This window comes from Oryctolagus cuniculus, chromosome 17, assembly GCF_964237555.1.
Source record: "Oryctolagus cuniculus chromosome 17, mOryCun1.1, whole genome shotgun sequence".
Lineage (NCBI taxonomy): Eukaryota > Metazoa > Chordata > Mammalia > Lagomorpha > Leporidae > Oryctolagus > Oryctolagus cuniculus.
Window position 1 is genome coordinate 41,349,827 of NC_091448.1, and position 22,142 is coordinate 41,371,968.

General features: G+C 46.9%; 1 protein-coding gene across 1 annotated transcript in view; it reads left to right on the plus strand.

Moving 5' to 3' along the window:
• MYO1D (myosin ID) overlaps positions 1 to 22,142 on the plus strand; it is a 340,304-nt gene that overhangs the window by 107,056 nt on the left and 211,106 nt on the right. The window contains exons 7-12 of the mRNA XM_051824625.2: positions 4,717 to 4,833; positions 7,601 to 7,804; positions 10,777 to 10,922; positions 11,000 to 11,114; positions 16,416 to 16,586; positions 20,958 to 21,028. Of these exons, the coding sequence (XP_051680585.1) occupies positions 4,717 to 4,833; positions 7,601 to 7,804; positions 10,777 to 10,922; positions 11,000 to 11,114; positions 16,416 to 16,586; positions 20,958 to 21,028 (824 nt within the window). The remainder of the gene's footprint in view (positions 1 to 4,716; positions 4,834 to 7,600; positions 7,805 to 10,776; positions 10,923 to 10,999; positions 11,115 to 16,415; positions 16,587 to 20,957; positions 21,029 to 22,142) is intronic.

The window sequence follows — 22,142 nt, forward strand, 5'->3', positions numbered from 1 at the left end:
TGGCTGAAAATTAATTAGAAACAAACAAAAAATAATAGAGGGCCATACTCCAACTTCTGTGCACTGGCCAGGGGTACTTAAAGATGTAAAAGGATCATAAAATCAACAGTTAAAAAGCCAGTGACTATGCATATTTCTTTTCTGTCAGATTGTCTTATTGACCAAATTACTTTTGGCCAGGTCATGTAATGAATTTACTACAGAATGTATTATATTAACATTTAACCTTTTTTCTAAATTAAATTTAGCTTAGGGTCTCATTTTTTTTAAGTGTTCCATTCCTGTTTTTCCATTCCCTTTTTATCTTCCTCTCTAACAAAAATGAAGCAGCAATATATAATCACAGTCAAAACCTAAAATAGGGGTGGGCATTTGGTCAAGCACTTAAGATGCCTGTTGACGCATCTGCCTCCCATGTCAGTTCCTGGGGTCAGGTCCCAACTCTGCTCCTGACTCCAGCTTCCTGCTGATGCACACTCTGGGAGACAGCGGTAATGCCTCAAGTTCTGGAGTTTCTGCCACCCACATGGGAGACCTGGATTGTGTTCCCCGCTCCTGGCTTTGGCCTGGCCTAAGAATTTGGGGAGGGAACCAGCGAGAGAGCTCTCTGTTCTCAAATAAATAAATTTTGAATAAAAATTTTTGAGAAGGTTGAGCTCCAGGCCCTGATGGAATACTGTCTTCCCAGCATTCTCACCACTGAGAATTCCTGTTAAAACAACAGCAACTAGGGGCTGGCGTTGTGGCGCAGTAGATTAAGCAGCTGTCTATGCTGCCAGCATCCTGTATCAGCACCAGTTCATGTCATGGCTGCTCTACTTCCTATGCAGCCCCCTGCTAATGTACCTGGAAAAGCAGCAGAAGATGGCCCAAGGACTTGGGGCCCTGCCACCCACATGGGAGACCCGATGGAGTTCCAGTCTCCTGGCTTCTGCCTGGCCCAACCCTAGATGTCGCAGCCATCTGGGGAGTGAACCAGAGGAAGGAGGATCTCTCTATTTCTCCCCCCACTCTTCTAACTCTGCCTTTCAGATAAATTTTTTAAATAAATCTTTTAAGACCAAAAAACTAAAGCTGAGCCAAAAGGAAGTGAAAATACACTGAATCTTACCATCCAGAAATAATTACTGATAGTGGTTTCTGTATACTTATAAGCAGAATCCTGCAATACATCTTAATTAAGTAAACATCTTCCCATGCAAACAAGCATAAGTTAACGTAATAATTCTAGCAACTATGAAGTATTGTGCTGTATGTTTCTTAAGCAATGTAGGAATCATGTACAATGAAGATATTTTGAGTTGCAGCAAGAGCAAAGTCCAGTGAAAGGTCTCCAAAAGTAATAAAGAACTTAATGATTTCATGTAACAGGAAGCCCTGGCGGAGCATTCCCTTGCTGGTTAATTCATTGCCTTAACAATTCCCCCTGTGGGATGTTCAGATTGTCGCCCAGTTACTTTGTCGTTTCAATATGGTGGCTGTGTCTAACAATTAACACCAGACACTTTTGGAGTGGTTTGTTTTTCATGGGCTAGGAGCTGGGGAGGTGCTTTGTTATAAATTCTCACTGGACTTTCACGGCAACCTGTAAGAAATGTATTGTTATGCCCGTTTTATCCATGGGGAATTCGAGGCTCAGCGGGGTTAAGTATCTCGCACAAAGTGTTAAACAAAGCAAACCAACTACTCAGCAACGGAAGCTGGGGACCTCAGCACCCCACTTGTCAACGGACAGGTCATCCAGACAGAAAGTCAACAGTGAAACAAATGGACTTGGTGTCTGTGGAATGCTGCCCCGCCAGCTGCACGTATACATTCCTACCTCCAGTTTGCACCCTACATTAGACCAACACCAAACGAGGACCAACAGATTTTTTTTTTTTTTTTTTTTTTTTTTTTTTTTTTTTTTGACAGGCAGAGTGGACAGTGAGAGAGAGAGACAGAGAGAAAGGTCTTCCTTTGCCGTTGGTTCACCCTCCAATGGCCGCCGCTGCAGCCGGCGCACCGCGCTGATCCTGGCAGGAGCCAGGAGCCAGGTGCTTTTCCTGGTCTCCCATGGGGTGCAGGGCCCAAGCACCTGGGCCATCCTCCACTGCACTCCCTGGCCATAGCAGAGAGCTGGCCTGGAAGAGGGGCAACCGGGACAGAATCCGGCGCCCCAACCGGGACTAGAACCCGGTGTGCCGGCGCCGCAAGGTGGAGGATTAGCCTATTGAGCCACGGCGCCGGCTGGACCAACAGATTTTTAAAAACCAAAATCATTTTCTCAGGTCACAATGCAATAAAATTAGTAGTCAACCAGAGGAACTGTGGAAATTAAAAAAATGTGTGGAGATTGAACCACATGCTCATTCCAAATCAGTGAATCTCTTATCAACAGTGACTGAGAGTGCTACCCAGAGCAATTAAGTGAGAAATAGAGGCATCCAGTTTGGAAAGGAGGAAGCCAAATTGTCCCCATTTGCAGTCCTATATATAGGAAAACTAAAACCTCCAACTAAAAACCCCAAAAATTACAAAACAAAAACCCTGTCAACTGACGTGATTTCAGTGAAAGTGCCAGATACAAGATCAGCTTGCAAAAATCAGTAACATTTCAGCACCCTAGAAGTAACAGACAGAAAAGAAATGAAGAAAGCAGTCACATTAAAACAACAGCAACAAAAACTGAAAAATAACTTGGAATAAATTGAAACAAAGGGGTAGGAGAGATCAGTAAGACCTGGAAAGCCATCCTGTGGTCATGGGTTTGAAGAACTAACGTTTTGAATGTCCATACTACTAAAATTAGTCTACAGAGTCAGTGCAGTCCCTGTCACAGTACCATGACATTCTTCACAGAAACAGAATGGGAGAAAATACTTTCAAGCTGTTCAGCTGCTGAGATGAAAGAACTCAACCCAACACCCACCCCCACCCAAATCCAATTTAAAAAGTGGGCAAATGATCTGAGTAGCCATGTCTGAAGAGAAAATACACAAATGGGCAACAAGTATATGAACTCATCAGGGAAAGGGAAATTAAAAACCACAGTGAAATACTATCACACCTGTTAGTATGGCTAAAGAACAAAAAAGACTCAGATTCCGGTGAAGATGTAGGGAAAGGGGAGCTCTCCTACACCGCTGATGGGAATGTTAATCAGTGCAGCCCTGTGGGAAACTATGGAGTTTCCTCAGAAATCTAGAATTAGAACTGCCGTACGGTCCAACAGTCCCACTGTGGGTTTATATATCCAAAGGAAAGGAAGCCGGAATGTCCAGGAGATGCCTACACTCCCGTGTTTATTGTCCCCCTGTTCACATAGCCAGGGTGTGGAGTTGACCTGGGTGCTCTGTTGGTGGATGAGTGGATAAAGAGCACCTGGTTACCTCTACACCGTGGACTAGTACTTAGCCATAAAAAGGATGCAGTCTTGTCATTAGCAGCAGCAGCAATGAGGCAGGAAGACATTGTGTCAGCACAGAAAGAAAACTACTGCAGGTTCTCACTTCGGTGTGAAAGTTTAGAAAGCTGATCTCAGAAGAACAGTGATCACCAGAGACCGGGAGGAGGAGCATGGGCCATGGGTGCATGGGTGCAGCTGGGTGGGAGGAGTAACCTGTGATGACCTGCAGCACAGGGAGGTCACTGCCTGAACAGTTAATTGTGTGTCTCAGGGTAGCTAATGGGATTCTGCATGTTCCCAACACAAGTGATCAGCGTTTGAGGTGACGGGTATGCTAATTAACCTGGTCATTACATGTCGTGTACATGCACTGGAAGGCCATACTGGACCCCATAAGGATGTATATATGTGTAAATTATGAATAAATACACACGTCACTATCTTTAAGCACTGCGGAAAAAAAAAAAAAAAAAAAAAAAACAAGCAAAACCAAAAACCCACTAGGTAAAGGAGCTGCCCTGGTTGTTGCCTGCACCCCAGAGGAACACGTGCTCAACTAGCAGGGGGAGAGGCCCTTCCTGTGCCCTCCCTCAGCAGGTGAGCATCAGGCCAGGTGCAGCTCACCAGAGAAAGGCTTATCAGGCCCTGTGTAGCTGCTGCTTCGGGAACACTCCCGTGTCCACAGTCAGCATCGCTGTCTGCTGGGTCTCTGCTCCCACGCTGGGGTTTCCCACCGGACAGCCATAGCTCCCGAGGGGCAGGCCATCCATCTTTGAACTCCCTTGTGTCACTTAGAGGAGCTGGCTCACAAATGTCGGTCGAATGAGTGAAAAGGTCAGGATTTGGCCCCGGGCTGAGCGAAAGCTTGCTGAAGGCTGGAGCTGGCAGCTGTGGTTCGGGAGCCCTTTTCCCTCACCTGGGAAATAAAAGGCCTGATGACGCAAGAGTGTGAGTGCTGTTGCCAGTCTGTGAAGATGAATTGTGGGTCTGAGAGCCACCAACCAGAGTAGAAAGCCTGTGTTTTGGAGGCTCCCATGTTCCCTTTTCCCTTTTGCCATCGCCCCTCCCACTGCCTCCACAGATCATGAGGGAATGATGGGCAAGACCTGCTCCCTCCACTGCACTGTCTTGGGCGATGGTTTTCACACAACAGTGGGCTTTGTCTCCCGTGATGATGTTTCCACCCCCGAACCATTTTATTTTCTGTGGACGCTCATCACCCCTGCAAGTGACTTAGAGTAGAGCGGCCAGGACCTTGGGCACCCTTGGTTGGAGAGCAAGGCTCTCGTGAAACATGTCTGACCACAGTCTTCTGTTTCCCTTCCTAGTCTTCCATCAATGACGCTGCCGAGTTCAAAGTCGTGGCCGATGCCATGAAAGTGATTGGCTTCCAGGCCGAGGAGGTTCAGACGGTGTATAGAATTCTGGCTGCTATCCTTCACCTGGTGAGTGGGGCCTCCTCCCCAGGAGCTGTCCGCCCTGGGAGGCCGGATTCCCGTTCTGGAAGCTGTGCTTTAGCCCTGTCAGTTTAAGAGGTGATTTATTTTGAGAACCATTTTGCTCATGCCCTGAAGAAATGACTCTGCCTGTGGCTCTTGCCACTGTTTTACAATCTACGGACAGATTGAGATGATAGCTTGGGTTCATTGTCTTATCGGGATCAGACTTCAACCTGGTCAGGTTCTAGGATCAGGTCCTTCAACAGTGAGCTGATGGCTAGTGATACAGGCTGAGGATGGCGTTTGAAATGTGGAGTGGTAGATTGATTGCTAGAACCGGGTTTTTTATTGTCTGACTTGACAAGTTGGGAAATGAGCCCTGAAGGGTGGGGTGGCTGCCTCCAAACCCCAGCCAGCTCCTCCCTGAGCCCCGACTCTGCACCAGCTGGGCCGACACGTGGCCCTGTTGTATTCTGCTTTGCCAGCCAGTCTCTGAAGAAGTGAAGAACCATGGTTTGGAGATCTTTCATTGCCCTTTACATTATATAATCAGAGATATTTTAAGTGTAATGGACTAACTGTACAGTGTTTGAGCGTGTATTAGCTTTTTGTAACTACGACGAGCTACCTGAGATAAACCACTCGTGAAGGGAGAAGAGGTTTGTTTTAGCTTGCAGTTCTGGAGGTTCACAGTCCAAGGTCAGGCAGGCCCCTTGGGTTCAGCCTCTGGTGACGGTGTTCTGGCTGGCAGAGTCCCAGGCAGCACAGAGCACCACGTGCTTTCAGGGCCTGACTTTTGCTTTCTCCTATTTTTCTTTTATTTCCTGGGAAACTATGCAAGAGTGGGAGTGTTGGCAGCAACGCTGTCTGTCTGTGTCTGTGTCTGTGTCTGTGTCTGTGTCTGTGTGGTCTGTAATGAAGCCACCAGGATTTAATGTTCGAGGCTGTACCCTGAAGACTCAATCCAGTCCACTCTCCTTCCAGAGGCCCTGCCTATTAACACCATCACATTACGTTGCTACCTCTTGATGCTGTTAATAACAGTGAATCAGGAATGTGCAAGGTCTGTATGTGAAACAGCACACAGCACTGGAAATGACAAGTAAATATCCTCACGAGGAAGTCATAAACCAAGAGGCCTCTTTGAATTAGTTTAAAATGCAGTGCAACGTCCCCGTTGGACTCTAAATAAAAATTGTATTTAGTTTTTAACTTGGCCTTAATGATTCCAGAATTTTCTGGGAACAGTAAACCTATAAGAGAAGCAAAGGAAATGAGTGGAGGAAGAGCTGTGGGTTTGGAGAAGGGAAGGAGGAGGCACGACCACTTCTACCCAATTTAAAATGAGAGCGACAGTGACAGCACTGTAAAACCTGTTACACAGCCGGCGCTGCGGCTCAATAGGCTAATCCCCCACCTAGCGGCATTGGCACCCCAGGTTCTAGTCCCGGTCGGGGCACCGGATTCTGTCCCGGTTGCCCCTCTTCCAGGCCAGCCCTCTGCTGTGGCCAGGGAGTGCAGTGGAGGATGGCCCAAGTGCTTGGGCCCTGCACCCCATGGGAGACCAGGAGAAGCACCTGGCTGCTGCCTTGGGATCAGCGCGGTGCGCCGGCCACAGCATGCTGGCCGCGGTGGCCATTGGAGGGTGAACCAACGGCAAAGGAAGACCTCTCTCTCTCTCTCTCTCTCTCTCTCTCTCTCTCACTGTCCACTCTGCCTGTAAAAAAAAAAAAAAAAAAAAAAAAAAAAAAAAAAAAAAACCTGTTACACAAATCCAGCACCATCAACAGATCAACCCATGGGCTGGTTGGTGTGTTGGATACTTCGTACAGGGTTCATTAGTATTTATCACTTATTGAACGAGTGGAATTTTATTTTAAATTTTTTGACAGGCAGAGTTAGACAGTGAGAGACACAGAGAGAAAGGTCTTCCTTCCGTTGGTTCACCCCCCCAAATGGCCACTACGGTCGGCGCACTGTGCCGATCCAAAGCCAGGAGCCAGGTGCTTCCTCCTGGTCTCTCATATTTATTCATGCGGGTGTAGGGCCCAAGCACTTGGCCCATCCTCCACTGCCTTCCCGGGCCACAGCACAAAGCTGGACTGGAAGAGGAGCAACTGGTACAGAACCGGCGCTCCAACCAGGACTAGAACCCAGAGTACTGGTGCCACAGGCAGAAGATTAGCCTAGTGAGCTGCAGCGCCGGCCACAAGTGGAATTTAAATAGACTCAAATGCTTAGGGAATTTAACTTATTAAAAAAGGTGACATGTCAGATCAACAGAAAAAAGCTAGAATACCCCCTATGTGGTATTGGGGCAGCTCAGTAACCACCTGCAAAAGTTGTTAGATTCTCACTTTATACCGCATACAGTAAGTTCTGGATGGGTTAAAAGTTTAAATGAGAGAAAAAGTGTACACAAAAGTATTAGAAAGAAATACTGAATACTGTATGTTTGTAGCAGGAGCAATGTAAGTATGACATCAAAGAAAGAAAATCCTAAGGCAAAAGATGTACAGATTTGAATAAAAGTGTAAAACTTCTGTCCACTGATAACATGCGCTAAAAATGGAAAAAGAGACGAGCAATTGGAGAAGAGGAAAAGAACAGATGAAGCGCTAGGTTTTTCTGCGTTGGGATATGTGATGTGTTTAGGAAAGGAGATATAAACCAAGTCACTTAATTATATTTCAAATTGACGAATGAATCCCTGGTGCAACATTCCAGAATCTCACTGGAGACGGTGTGTTTTGTTTTCTGACTTCTGCTGTAGGGAAATTTAAAATTCGTGGTAGATGGAGACACGACTCTGATCGAGAACGGCCAGGTTGTGTCGATCATAGCAGAGCTGCTGTCCACCAAGACCGACGCGGTGGAGAAGGCCCTCCTCTACCGCACGGTGGCCACAGGCCGCGACATCATCGACAAGCAGCACACGGAGCAGGAGGCCAGCTACGGCAGAGACGCGTTCGCCAAGGTGAGAGCCCAGCGTGCCTTCCGCAGCACGCCGCGTGGACATGGGCGGGTGCCCCTCCAGAGTCTGTTGCAGCTTTTAGAAACCGCAGCCTGCTGTGGCCAGCACCACCTCAGTGAAACCTCCCGGCCGCGGGCAGCACGGGCAGAGCAGGGCAGAGCAGGGCAGAGCAGGGCAGAGCAGACCAGCCGGGGAGCGGGGAGCTGCAGGTGCTGCTCTCCAGGCCCCTCCTCCCCGTGGCCCCTTTCCTAGCTCTCGGTTTCGCTTTTCTCACTCAGAGGAGTTCCCTTCAAGTCAAAGCTCTTTTATAACATAAACTCTAACCCTTTGTCTACCACCTGTGTGGCAAGTGTTGTGTTTTCCTAAGTCTGTTTTTTGGTTTTGTTGCTTTGCTTATTGATTAGATTGCTCTTTATTCAGTTTTTGCCTTCATATAAGTCCCAGGCTCCTAAGTGCAGTGAAGAGCAACTAGAGGATTTTAAGAAGGGGCAGTGACATTAAGTTTGAAATTTTAGTGGCCAGCATTGTGGGGCAGAGGGTCAAATCCTGGCTGCTCCACTTGCCATCCAGCCCCCTACTGATACACCTGAGAAAGCAGCAGGTGATTGCCCAAGTCCTCGGGCCCCTGCACCCATGTGGGAGACATGGGCGGAGTTCCAGGTTCCTGGCTTTGGCCTGGCCCAGCCCTACCCATGGTGGCCATCTGGGGAGTAAACTAGTAGATAGAGGGTATCTCTGTGTCTGTCTTATCTCCCTCTATAATTCAGTCTTTCACATAAATAAATAAATATTTTTTTAAAAAAAAGTTTCAAGTTTTAAACGGATAACTCTGGCCTTGGTTTGGAGAATCTTATAGGAGGTAGAACAAGAATGGAAGCACAGAGACCAAGTAAGGGATGTTTGTTACTCCAGGAGAGATGGTCACAGCTTGGGCTAGGAAGGCAGCAGGAATGGGGAGGCTCGGATGGTTGGAGAGGCACCTGTTGGGAAAATGAAATCACAGAGCTGTGGTTGGGGACAGGAAATGCAGGCTGATACCTGAGGCTCCTGGCTGTCTCCTGCCTCGGTCATCCCATCTTCCAGCTTCCTTTCTGCACCCCAGCACATCGGCCTTCTCTTAGGTCTCCCACGTTATCTTTATCCTTTCTCCTTCCAGACGCAGGGCCCCTGCACATGCTGTTTCCTCTGATTAGATCTGTCCCTTCTGGCCTAGTGACTGCTTCCTCAATCCTTCCGATCTCAGCCAATTGTCACTTTCTCAGAGAAGCCTTCCCCTGAACACTGAGTGGGTCAAGTACCCCGTAGAGCCCATGCATCTGTGTGTGTGTGTGTGTGATTTTTCTCTTTGCTCTATTCCCTAAGCTCCTTGGAGACTGAGGCTGCATTTACATTGCCTAGCACTGTATTTTCAACAAACTTACATAGTAAGTACTCAGCCAATACTTGCTGAATGAATGAATTAATTCCTAAGTGGTGCCATTTATTCATGGATAAAAGAAGGGTAGGAACCATCTCTGAAGGTGAAAAGATGGAGAGTCTTGACAAGTCTGAAGTGGATGTGAGACATCAGAGAGCCACTGTCAGGTAGAGAGAAAGCAAGTCTCAGTCTGGAGCTCCACCGTGCTGTGGAGCTGTTGGTCAGCCTCTCATTACATTAACTAAAATACCAGAGAGGAGGAGCTACTTGGAGGGCAGGAAGGTTTATTTCTGCTACGGTTTTGGAGTTTCACAGTCCAAGATCAGGCGGCCCCTTGACTCAAGCATCTGGTGAGCCGGGAAGCATGCCCAGCCTACGTAACCAGTCCTCCTGAACACCCTCCAAGGACCCACCCCCATGACCTAAAACCTCCTACTGGGCCTACCTCTCAGATGCCATAATTAGATTAAGTCTCCATGCTCGAGCCGCAATCATTAATATAATCAATTAGTCACATTAACCAAAGTAGTTTAAATGTCTGCATGAGTTTGGGGAGCCAAATCCTGTTCAAACCATGTCAGGAGCCATATTATGTTAGCATTATTTAATACTGGATGAGATGACTTACAGGGTGTTCAAGGGTGAAGGGAAAAGGACCAGGAAGAACTCCAACTTTCAGAGGTTAGATAGAGGAGGAGACCTTGCCAGAAATCACCAAGAAGGAGCCGCCAGTGAGACAAGAGCAAAAGGTGATAACGTGAGTCCCAGAGAGAAGGATGTTTCTAGAAAAGACTGGGAAACTCGGTTGAGAGATGCCAAGAAGCTGAATAAGAAGTCCCTAGGAGGGATGAAGAAGTGTGTAGGTAGAGGTGCGTGAGGTCTCTGGTAGTCATAGGACTGACATGAGGACCTGAGGGGACTGACATGAGAACCGGAGGGGGCTGATGACTAACAGGAAATGGGGATTGGAAACAATGTGCACAGGTGAAGGGAACGGGCTGCTGAAAGCAGGTGTGCGGACGCTGCGTGCCAGCGTGGTGCCATCGTCCAGGTGTGTCTCGGCACAGGTGCCCCGAGCATCGGGTGCACATCTGCTTCTCAAGGAATTTCAGACCTTGGCCTTTAGACTCAGATCTTTACTTGGCATTAGAAGTCAGTATTTATGTTATTTTGAATTTATGGAGCTTTAGTGGAAGATAACTTCTTAGTTCCCAGCTTTTTATAGTTATTTAAATGAACTCCAAAGCTATGAAGGGACTTACATGAGGGAGTATGCAAATTTCCAACATAGCCAGGCACAGAAGCATGCCTGTGGAGTTGTGTTAGGATGTGTGTGTGACTAATCATACTCATAAGGACCCAGGCCGTTCACTTTAGTTGTACCTATATCATGTCATCTTTTAATAGATGATCTTGCACTTCTAACTGTTTTGCTTGAGGCTAATAGCAGTTTTGACAAACTTTAAGGAAAAGGTGGACAGGAATTTAAAACATAACAAATCCAAACAGAGGACTCACTCCCCGGAGGGCAAGAGTTTATGGTGTCGTTTCATCGCAGGCAATATACGAGCGCCTGTTCTGTTGGATTGTTACTCGCATCAACGATATTATCGAGGTCAAGAACTACGACACCACAATCCACGGGAAAAACACGGTTATCGGTGTCCTGGACATCTATGGCTTCGAAATCTTTGACAACAACAGGTAAAGTGGAGAAAACGCAGAACCCCCCGTTGCCTGTTCTGTGTTTCCGTGAGCCTCATTCACTCCTTTTCCTGTAGCTTTGAGCAGTTCTGCATCAATTACTGCAACGAGAAGCTGCAGCAGCTCTTCATCCAGCTGGTGCTGAAGCAGGAGCAGGAGGAGTACCAGCGGGAAGGGATCCCTTGGAAGCATGTGAGTGGACGGCCCGGCAAACGCCTTTGGGGGCTTCCGCTGTCCTTGATGATGTGACCTCTCTCCATCTTCTTGGGTACTTGAGACACCCAAACCGTAGCTTCCCTTTTTGGAATATGTAATACAGTGGATTTTCAGGTTTCTGACGTGGGATAGATTTCCTCGTTGGTACTCAGAAAATGCTGTTACAGACGGTGAACCTGATGTTGTCACTCTATGGCTGATGATGCCACGTGGGCCTTCTGCCTCACAGCTGTGCGCAAGTGTTTGGCGTCGTTTATGTGTTACTCAGTGTTTGCCTTGATTGGCCGGAGTTGGCTAGACTTTGCTTCCGAATCTGGTGTTTTCTTTTCCCTGCCTTTCTTTCCCTCGGGTTCTTCCTCTTCTTGTTTGTAAGCTAAATGGCATTTTATCATCTTCAGTTAATGTTCATGTTCTCTGAAACCTTCCATAAAATCACTTGTGTTGGCTGTCAACCCCGTTTAGTTTCCTTTGCGTCACACTTCAGGTAGCACCTCTGTGCTTGCGGCTCTTGGTGAACTTGGTATTTGTCAGAGGAGTCTGGTAGGACACAGGCCCAAGCCCCAGGGAACACACAGCTCACAGGCTCGCCTTGTCCATCTGATTCCTGTGACTGGAACTCCTGCTGACAGCAGAAAGAAGGCATGGTGATTTTCCTGTTTAATTTGTATTTTTAAACAACTTTGAGGATAGACCTGTTCAGTGGAAAACCTATTAGTTTCTGTAAATTTCTGAGTGGGACTTTATCGTCTGCCAGTACAGTTGCCATCAATATCCACGGGAGACTGGCTCCAGGTTCCCTCTGATACTGAAATCTGCACACTGTGCAGCCCCTCATACAAAATGCAGGTGATTTACAACAGCAAGTACAGCGTCAATGCCAAGTACACAATTGTTATACTGTGTTGTTCAGGGAATGATGATGAGAAAAAGAGCCCATGCACGATTGTACAGATGCAACTTTTTCTCTCATATTTGGAGTTCCAGTTGCTTCCCTAGAAATGGAACTGTAGCTCCACATGGATGGCAGGGACCCAAATATATCACCTGCTGCCTCCCAGGGAGCTCATCACCAGGAAGCTGGAATTGAGAGCAGAGCCAGGACTCAACACTGGCCCTCTGACATGGCATGTGTGCATCCCAACAATTTGATTTAAATGGTGAAACCTCAGGACAGGTGTTTGGCCTAGCAGTAAAGACACCATGTCCCATGTCAGAGTGCCTCTGTTAGCATCTCAGCTCTGGCTCTCAATTCTAGCTTGTTCTTAATGAGACCCTGAAAGGAAGGAGGTAAGTGATGACTCAAGTGGCTGGATCCCTGCTATCCACAGTTACAGAGACAGATTGAGAGAGAAAGGAGCTCTTCTGTCTATTGGCTCACTCCACAAATAGCCGCAATAGCCAGGCCTGGGCCAGGCTGAAGCCAGGAGCCAGGAGCTTCTTCCAGGTCTCCCATGTGGGTAACAGGGACCCAAGCATTTGGGCCATCTTCTGCTGCTTTCCCAGACTCATTTGCAGGGAGCTGGTTCGGAAGTGGAGCAGCTGGGACTTGAACCGGTGCCCACATGAGATACTGGCACTGCAGGTGGTGGCTCTTCATGCTACGCCACAGTGCCGGCCCCTAAATCTTTTTATTATGGACCATTTCAAGCACAGAACGAGGGATCATAGTGTAATGTACTTATGTTGCCATTCCTCAGCTTCAGCAGTTACCAGTAGACTGCCAGGGTTATCTCTGTATCCTCCCAACCCCTCTCCTCCCTTCCCCCAGAGTATCTGGAAGCAAATCTAAAACATCACATTGTTGCATCTGTAAATGTTCCAGTCTCTCTCTCTCTCAAAGGTGAAACGTGTAATCACAGTACCCTGATCACACCTCACCAGTCGCCAAGTCCTTCATGTCAGGTATCCAGCTGGTGCTCACATCTCACGCCTGCTCACCTGTCCTGTAGTTGCTGCTGTCTTATGAGGACTGCTGGGTCTGCTGAGTGTCTATAATTTTCTCCTCTGTCCTGACTTGCTTTGTTCTTGGCAGTCTTTTGTTGAGGAGAAGGAATCGTGTGCTGTGTGGTATTTCCCACAGCCTGGGCCTTGCTCACTGCATTGTTCCTCGTTAGGCCGAACCAGTGCCTTGTCCCCCATGTGTTTCATGTGTTGTGTGTGAACTTGTGTCTGGTGGTACATAATGCCTGCTTATAGCTCTGATTCATTCACTTTTTGTAAAAAAAAGTTTTTTTATTTTTTATTTTTTTTGACAGGCAGAGTGGACAGTGAGAGAGAGAGACAGAGAGAAAGGTCTTCCTTTGACGTTGGTTCACCCTCCAATGGCCGCCACGGCCAGTGTGCTGCGGCTGGCGCACCGCGCTGATCCGATGGCAGGAGCCAGGTACTTATCCTGGTCTCCCATGGGGTGCAGGGCCCAAGCACTTGGGCCATCCTCCACTACACTCCCGGGCCACAGCAGAGAGCTGGCCTGGAAGAGGGGCAACCAGGACAGAATCCGGCGCCCTGACCGGGACTAGAACCCGGTGTGCCGGTGCCGCAAGGCGGAAGATTTGCCTACTGAGCCGCGGCGCCAGCCAAAAAAAAGTTTTTATTTGTTTATTTGAAAGTCAGAGTTACACAGAAAGAAGGAGAGGCAGAGAGAGAGAGGGGTTTGGGGGGGGGGGGGTCTTCCATCCAAAGATTCACTCCACAACAGCCAGAGCTGGGCCGATCCAAAGCCAGGAGTCAGGAGCTTCTTCCGGGTCTCCCATGTGAGTGCAGGGGCCCAAAGACATGGGACATCCTCTACTGCTTTCCCAGGCCATAGCAGAGAGCTGGATAGGAAGTGGAGCAGCCGGGTCTCGAACTGGCGCCCATATGGGATGCCAGCGCTTCAGGCCAGGGCGTTAACCCACTGCACCACAGCGCAGGCCCCTGATTCATTCACTTTTAACATCTATTGCTGCCGGAGTTTACAAATCATTTGTTAACTGCCAAGAACTCGACAGTCAAGTGAACTCTGAGCACATTTACAATGAAGTTCAATTAAGTTTATCAAGCTTTCTAGGAATGAATGTGTGTATAACGCACAATATAACTGAAACTCAGATGGTTTTTATAGCAAATTCAGTCATAAAAAGTGTGGTTCAAATGTGATTCAGACATCCTGCTCAAGAATATCGAGTTGCACAGGCATCATTGATAAAGCTGTGGCATAAACTTGTTGCATTGGAGTGGGAATGGGAGGCCAGAGCCCATGCCCCTAAGCCACTCCATGCCTTCTCTCCCAGCTCCCTATATCCCCTAGAAACCTCCTGGGAGTGCCAAGTTCCTGCAAGAACCTGGTTTGAAAGCTGTGGCTTTCAGTGATGTTTGAAGCAACATTAAACAAATCAGAGTTAGATCAAAGGAGTAAGCTCCTAGTGTTACACAGCATAGTGGGGGGACTGTTTCACGATAACCTAGTAGGTATTGTATGAACAAACAGAAGTGCCAAGCCTCCAATCTTAAAGTAATTTCAAAGAAGGAGAGATGTCCATTTGACTGGTATACATTGTGTACAGATGTTGAAATGTCAAATGTAGCTCCTAAGTATGTACAGTTATTGTTAATATAAAAAATTTAAAAACATACAAACTAAAAGCAATTAGAATCTTCAGCTAAGATGACTTTTAGTGATACAATTTTAAGAAAGGTATTCTTTTGTCACTGGAACAAAGACTTGGTCTTTAATTCCATAGTTCCAAAGTCTAAGATATCAGCTGTTAATCAGTTTGGACTTCCTGCCTCTTGAAATTTTTTTAAGGATTTTTTCCAAAGACAGAGATAATTTTTCACCCTGATTAGAAATGTAATAAATACAATAAAAGTAAATGCACAGACCAAGGCTTGTATACCTCAGCATCTTTGGAATTTGGGGCAGGTGCTTCTCACAGGACTGTCCTGTGCAGCAAGGGGTGTGTAGCCACCCCCATGGCCTCTCCCCACTGGCAGCTTCGAGCAGTCCTCAGTGGTCCAGAATGTCTCCCGAGACTGCCAAATTGCAAAGTGATGCCCAATCCAGAATTAACCAATTTAGACAAAATGGAAAAGTAGACAGAAGAAAGTCAACGTGGCCCAGTTTGCAGGCTTCTCAGCACTAGGAAGGGGGAAGAAAGCCACAGATAACCGGCACCAGGCCTGGGCTGTAAAACACGGGCCAGGAATACCGGGGACCTCCACGGTATGGAAACAGGGCTCACCCAGGTGCCTCCCGCGTGAGATGGGGTTGGAAGAAAAGGGGGTGAGGTGCGCCACTTCCTGGCGTGTACCTTATCTGTGCCTGCTCTCGGGTATGCAAGAGCACCTTCCTAATAATCAGGTGTAGAAGCTGCTAAAATGCCAGAGTAAGGTGCAACTTCATCCATTCATGGAAGTAAATGAAAGTTGTGCCTCAGAACTAATATTTTTATATCATACCCAGAAAAATGTCAACACTCAGACTCAGGCTTTGTAACTTTCAGAAAACAAGAGGAAATGCTGTTTTGCATTTTAGTCACATAAAAAAAACACACAGGTTCTGGGTAGTACCCTAACTTCATTATCAAGCATTGTATCAAATAGTAATTTAAGGTTATCTGTTGGTAGTTAATGGAAGCTAGGTCCTGTGGTTAACAGTAAACAGATTTGGGGCTGGCGATGTGGCATGGGGGTAAAGCTGCTGCTTACAGTGCTGGCATCCCATATGGGCACCAGTTCAAGTCCTGGCTGCTCCATTTCCTATCTAGCTCTCTGCTATAGCCTAGGAAAGCAGTAGAGGATGGCCCAAGTCCTTGGACCCCTGCACCCACGTGGGAGACCTGGAAGAAGCTCCTGGCTCCTGGCTTTGGATTGGCACAGCTCCAGCCGTTGCAGCCATTTGGGGAGTGAACCAGCGGATGGAAAACCTGTGTGTGTGTGTGTGTGTGTGTGTGTGTAACTGTGACTTTCAAGTAAAATCTTAAAAAAACAGTAAGCAGATTTGGAGATTGAGAATAAGATGGGTGTGGGATACACAGACGGGATTAAACAATAATTGGTAATGGGAGAAATATTGTCTTCCTTGTAATTCTTGCCTTGGGCTACACCCATCTCAGATAAAGTGCTTCATGTTATAAATGTGATGGTGGAACCACACAACCCTGTTGGAGCACGTGCTCATCTGATGCGAGCTGGCTGATGTCAGTCACATGCCTGGGCCCAGGGAACTTTGGCTGAACCATGAAGACAGAGGCACCATCAGATCACTGTCCCCTCTCTTCCTCCTTGCGTCTGCAGATCGACTACTTCAATAACCAGATCATCGTGGACCTGGTGGAGCAACAGCACAAGGGGGTCATTGCGATCCTGGACGACGCCTGCGTGAATGTCGGCAGAGTCACGGACCAGATATTCCTGGAAGCGCTCAACAGTAAATTGGCCAAGCACGGGCATTTTTCTAGCCGAAAGGTAACTTATTCCACGAGACCTTCCTCTCATTTTGATCTGTGAGATTTTCTTCATTGTTGAGGAGTTAAAGGACTGTGCATGTTGGATGCAAAGACTGTCCACTCAAATAAGGAAGGCCATAAACACCCAGTAAGTGATTTATTGCTGTGGATAAATTCTGCCTTGGGCTTGTAGTATGACAGCACCAACAAAAATCCTAACGGCCAGGAGAGGGAGCTCCAGACTATCCAATTTGCTGGAAATAGGCAAAATGAACATGATTCTTCTGAAAGCATGATGTCATTTATAACCAATAGGTGCAGAGTCCCTGTTCATGTGCTAGGATTTTACTCCTGCATCTGATGATTCTGGCACAGAAGATGGCTTTTGTCCTTGAGGTTTTTGTTTTTGTTTTTGTTTCTCCTGTAATCCTGGTTTGCAAAATGTGGTGTTTGCTCTGCCACAGTTCTTCAGGGTTGTTGATTTTCTTGACAACAAAGAAATTGTAGTTGTAATTCTGGTTGTTCCAGGGAAACTCATTCCTTAAATAAATGGCTCTCCTTTTAATTCTCCATTTTTCACATCTGAAACTGTCACAGACAGATACATTTCTGCAATAGTTGGTGGCAGTTGTGGTTATCAGACCTCTGTGCCATGCCTTCCATATAATATGTCTGCTACTGCATCGATTCCAGGAATCTGTGTTAGGGAAGGGAGTTCTGTTGTCACCCAGCACTTCCTACAGATGCCTGTGCACCCAGCAGCCATAGCGGTAGGGAGAGCAGGACCCCTGCTCCTTCAGCTCCAATAAGAGAGGGGCAAGCATTTCTTCTTCTCTGCAGTTCCATATACATCTGCGACACGCTGCCTTTTTTTTTTTTTTTTTTTTTGGCATGCGTAGATCCGTATTCTAACCTTGCCTTTTTTGAAATTATGTCATCAGAACAGAGAGAGTCCACAATTAACCAGTGAGAAGTCATCAGGAACTAGGTTACTGGCTGACACTCATCCAAGACCAGTTCTTTCTAAAATACTCTAACTGGTCTATTGCTGAGGACTGACTTGCAGCCCTGCCCCAAGTGCCCTTTCAGACACTGCAGTCTGACCTTTGACATTAGGGTGCTGGTTTGGAGCTGTCATCCCCCATTGATACAACACTCAATAAATGCATCTCATTTTCTAGGGGCAACCCCTCGTGCTGGGGACAGAGGGGTGAGCCCAGTGAGAAGCAGCCCAAGTAATTGAGAGGGATGCTGTGTCAAGCTGGTCTGCCCGCACAGGCAGATGTCCCGTTTTTGAGGGATGATGTGCAAGTGCCCCCTGCAGTCGCAGCACAGGTTTTGGACACTTGCCTGGCATTGTGTGACAGACGCTCAATCAATGTTTGTAAAGTTGGAGTGAACTGGCCTCAGTAGGACCAAATAAATCTTATGTAATTAAGTAGCTCTGAGTCCCACAGGAGAAATCCAAACCACCTCATTTTGATATCTTTCACATTGGCCATCTATAGAACTGCATTAAATCTGTCCATCAGCTGTGTTGAGGCAAAAACTCATTCCTGGGGCTGGTGTAGCAGTTCAAGTCACCTCCTACAACACCAGCATCCCATACAGGTGCTGGTTCACATCCTGGCTGCTCCACTTCTGATCTAGCTCCCTGCTAATAACCTGGGGACAGCAGCAGAAAATGGCCCAAGTGTTTGGGTTCCTGCTACCATGTGTTAAGACCTGGAAGGAGCTCCCGGCTCCTGGCTCCTGGCTCCTGGCTTTGGCCTGGCCATTTCAGCTATTTGGGAAGTGAACCAACAGATGGAAGATCTCTCTTTCTCTCTCTCTCTCTCTCTCTCTCTCTCTCTCTCTCCTCGCTCCTCTCTCCTCTCTCCTCTCTCCTCTCTCCTCTCTCCTCTCCCTCTCCCTCCCTCCCTCCCTCTCTGTAACTCTGACCTTCAAATAAATAAATAAATCTTTTTTAAAAAATGAACTCATTCTTAGGAGCAACTGTACTTAGGACTTGAAGCATCTGCTACTGATCTTGATGGGAAGTGCTAAGCAGTCATTTATGTGGAGATGGTCCCCCCTTTTTCTTTTTTAACATAATGAGGGTCCAGATTTCCCAACTCAGATCAAATAGCCCTTTATTTTGCTATTCCTGGGATAAGTACTGAGATAAGGATTTTAAATGTGTGCTTTTCTGGGACTTTTGCCTAATGACGGAAAGAAATGAAATAACCAAGCTGCTGGGATATTTCAATCACAATGCACCTTTTTGTTAAATAATGTATTATCCTGTGTGTTGAGCCAGAAGTCATCATTTGCTACTGGTTACTGATGAACTAGCCATCACTGGAATATTAAATAAGAGGTTCTGGCTTGTCATGGTTGTTTCATTTGGGTGCAAAACTGTTTCCTTATACACTAGACACCATGGGAGGGCATGCAAATGAGCCATTAAACCATACAATTATTATCTTTAAATATTATTATCATGAAAAGTTTGATAAGTATGTAGCTGTTATTACAAAAAAGTAAAGAAGAATCTAAATTGTCCTGCATTCAATTTAGCTGAGAGTTTGCAGTATCCACATGTAAGAATCTTATATTTAAGATACCTCTTAAGTCCATTTCCTTTGTGGGGTTTATAAATAAAGGGGTTTCATAAAAGAGGAATTAAATGTTTTGGAGACCTCTCTGTATGTTAGATGCTTGGGTCCCCACGGTTATTTAACCCTTAGAACAATCCTCTAAAGGTTAAATGAAGGGTAAAAGGAGACAGTGACTCGATGATGGCAGAGCCAGGATTCGAACCTCAGAAAATCTGGCTTTAATTGCCTGTGCTTACTTCCTTCCCCAGTTGATGAAATATTGCGTCAGCCACCGTGGAGAACCCACTGTCCTGGTGCGGCCCTGCCATCTAACAGGAGATCCCGAGTGGTCTCCGTGCAGTGCTGCACTCAGTGCTGTGTAAGTCCTGAGTGCCTGCCACAGGCCGACGAAGTGTCTGTGCTTCTGTAACGAAGAAAGGTGCAGGAGGTGATGGGGACCCCCCCACCAGGCCTTTCCTCTTCTCTGAGAAACAGCTGCAGGAATTGAACTTCTGTGCAATGATGGACCCGAACAGGAGTCCCAGTTTGGCAGGCAGATGAGCCAGGTGATCATTCACAGTCCGTTCCATCCATCGTCTTTCCCTAAGACTGCCACTTAGTAGCTGTGTGATCCTGGGCCAGTCACGTAACCTCTTTGAGCCTCCATTTTCATGTACATAAAAGAGGGATGGAAATGTTTTTCCTTAAATGTGAGGATTGAATGAGATGGATGTGCCTAGCAGATAGTAAGCCCTCAGTATGGTGTTCCCTGGGGCTGGTGTTGAGGCACATTAGGGACAATCGCCACTTAAGACACCTACATCCCATATTGGATGGCTGGTTCAAGTCCTGGCTGCTCCACTTTTGATCCAGCTCCACTTCTGATCCAGCTCCCTGATAATGTACCTGGGAAAGCAGTGGGGATGGCCCAAGTACTTGGGCCCCTGCTACCCATGTGGGAGACCCAGATGGAATTCTGGCTCCTGGCTTTGGCCTGCCCCAAACCCAGCTGTTGTAGCCATTTGGGGAGTGATCAATAAATGTGAGATCTCTTTCTCTCTCTGTTCTTCTCTCTCTGTCACTATGCATTTCAAATAATTTTTTAAATTGAATTAAAAGAAAAAAGGTTTTAAAATATGGTGCTCCTGGCCAGCGCCGTGGCTCAATAAGACTAATCCTCCACCTGTGGTGCTGGTACTCCAGGTTCTAGTTCTGGTTGGCATGCTGGTTCTGTCCCGGTTGCTCCTCTTCCAATCCAGCTCTCTGCTGTGGCCCGGGAAGGCAGTGGAGGATGGCCCAGGTGCTTGGGCCCTGCACCTGCATGAATAAACATGAGAGACCAGGAGGAAGCACCTGGCTCCTGGCCTCAGATCAGTGCAGCGCGCCGGCCGTGGCAGCCATTTGGTGGGTGAACCAATGGAAGGAAGACCTTTCTCTCTGTTTCTCTCTCACTGTCTAACTCTGCCTGTCCAAAAAAAAAAAAAAAAAAAAAAAAATGCCAGGATCGTCCATTTTAATCTGCAAGGCCTGGGATAGCCTTACTTCCTTCATTGTCTGGATCTTGGTTTCATGTCCATATCCAACTGCAAGAGTGGCTGGGAAATGTGCCCTAGCTGCATGGATTTCTGGTGGAAGTTCAGTCTTGACCACATAAAGCAGATATTTAATCAATGTAATGCAAATCAAGCACACACTGTGATTTCATTCATGATGTCATGATTTGTGACATCATTATCATATTCAGTTGGAATCTATTTTTAGGAAGGTTGAAAAGGACTATTTTTAAAACAATCCCCTTCTTGATTTCTTAGCTCTGTGCCTCGGACAAAATTCTGGAGTTTGATCGAGATTTTCGAATTCGACATTATGCCGGTGATGTTGTGTGAGTATCTTACTTCAGTACCTAACATGACAGGTTGCATGCATGCCTGCTTCAGAAAATAAAACCAGAGAAAATGTACATTGTTTTCCTGTTCATTTTCATTTTTAGGTCATTTCGAATGTCAGTGTATTTTAATCTTTCATTTAAAAGTATCAGCATAGCTTCATTCATCTTTGGCTTTTCAGACATGTATTGAGCAATCACTCTGTGCCCAGGCACAGTTCCTGGCATAGTTGGTAGTCAGTAGAAATCAGCGGATGGTTCAGTAAAGCATGGAAGAGCTGGGATAAAAAGGTGGACGTGATGGGGCTTGGCCAGAAGCAGCTAGCATTCTAGTGGAGGATACAAGCAGGTACAACAGAGATCATCACAATGAAGAATGGAAAGGGTTAAAGGAGAGGAGCACAAGGCATTGTGGGAATGGGGAGGAAGAGTAATTAGCCCAGGGCATGGAATAGGGAGAAGTCTTGCTGGAGGAATTGGCATCTGTGCTGAGCCCTAAAAGTAACAGAGGTGGTCAGGGCAGTGAGTGGGGGAGGGGCAGGAAGAGGGAGGGCTGCAGGGGAGAGAGCAGGCAGGAAAGGTCGCCCGTGGGAACAGCACTGCAAGCGGTTGGCTCACTGCCTACCTGAGAAAAATCCAGTTTTCCCGTGTTGGTTCTCAAAAAGAAGCAAAATTATTTTAACTCAATCTTCTTACGATTGAGTTATTTATTTACAAGGCAGAGTTAGAGAGAGAGAGAGGAGAGACAGAAAGAGAGGTCTTCCATCCACTGGTTCACTCCCCCAAATGGCCACATGGTCTAGGACGGGCCAGGCCAGAGCCAGGAGCTTCTTCTGGGTCTGCCACGTGGGTGGCAGGGGCCCAGGAACTGGAACCATCCCAGCTGCCTCCCAGGACATGGATCAGCAGGAAGCTAGACTTGGGAGTGGAGCCAGAACTCGAATCCAGACACTCCAATATGGGATGCAGGTGTCGCAAGCAGCATCTTAACCACTGTACCAAATACACACCCCACAAAATTCTTTCCAACTACATTTTCTGATTGTAATACAATAGAAGCAGAAATTGATGATAACAACAAAAAGCATTTGGTGACCTTGGTGTGTTAGGT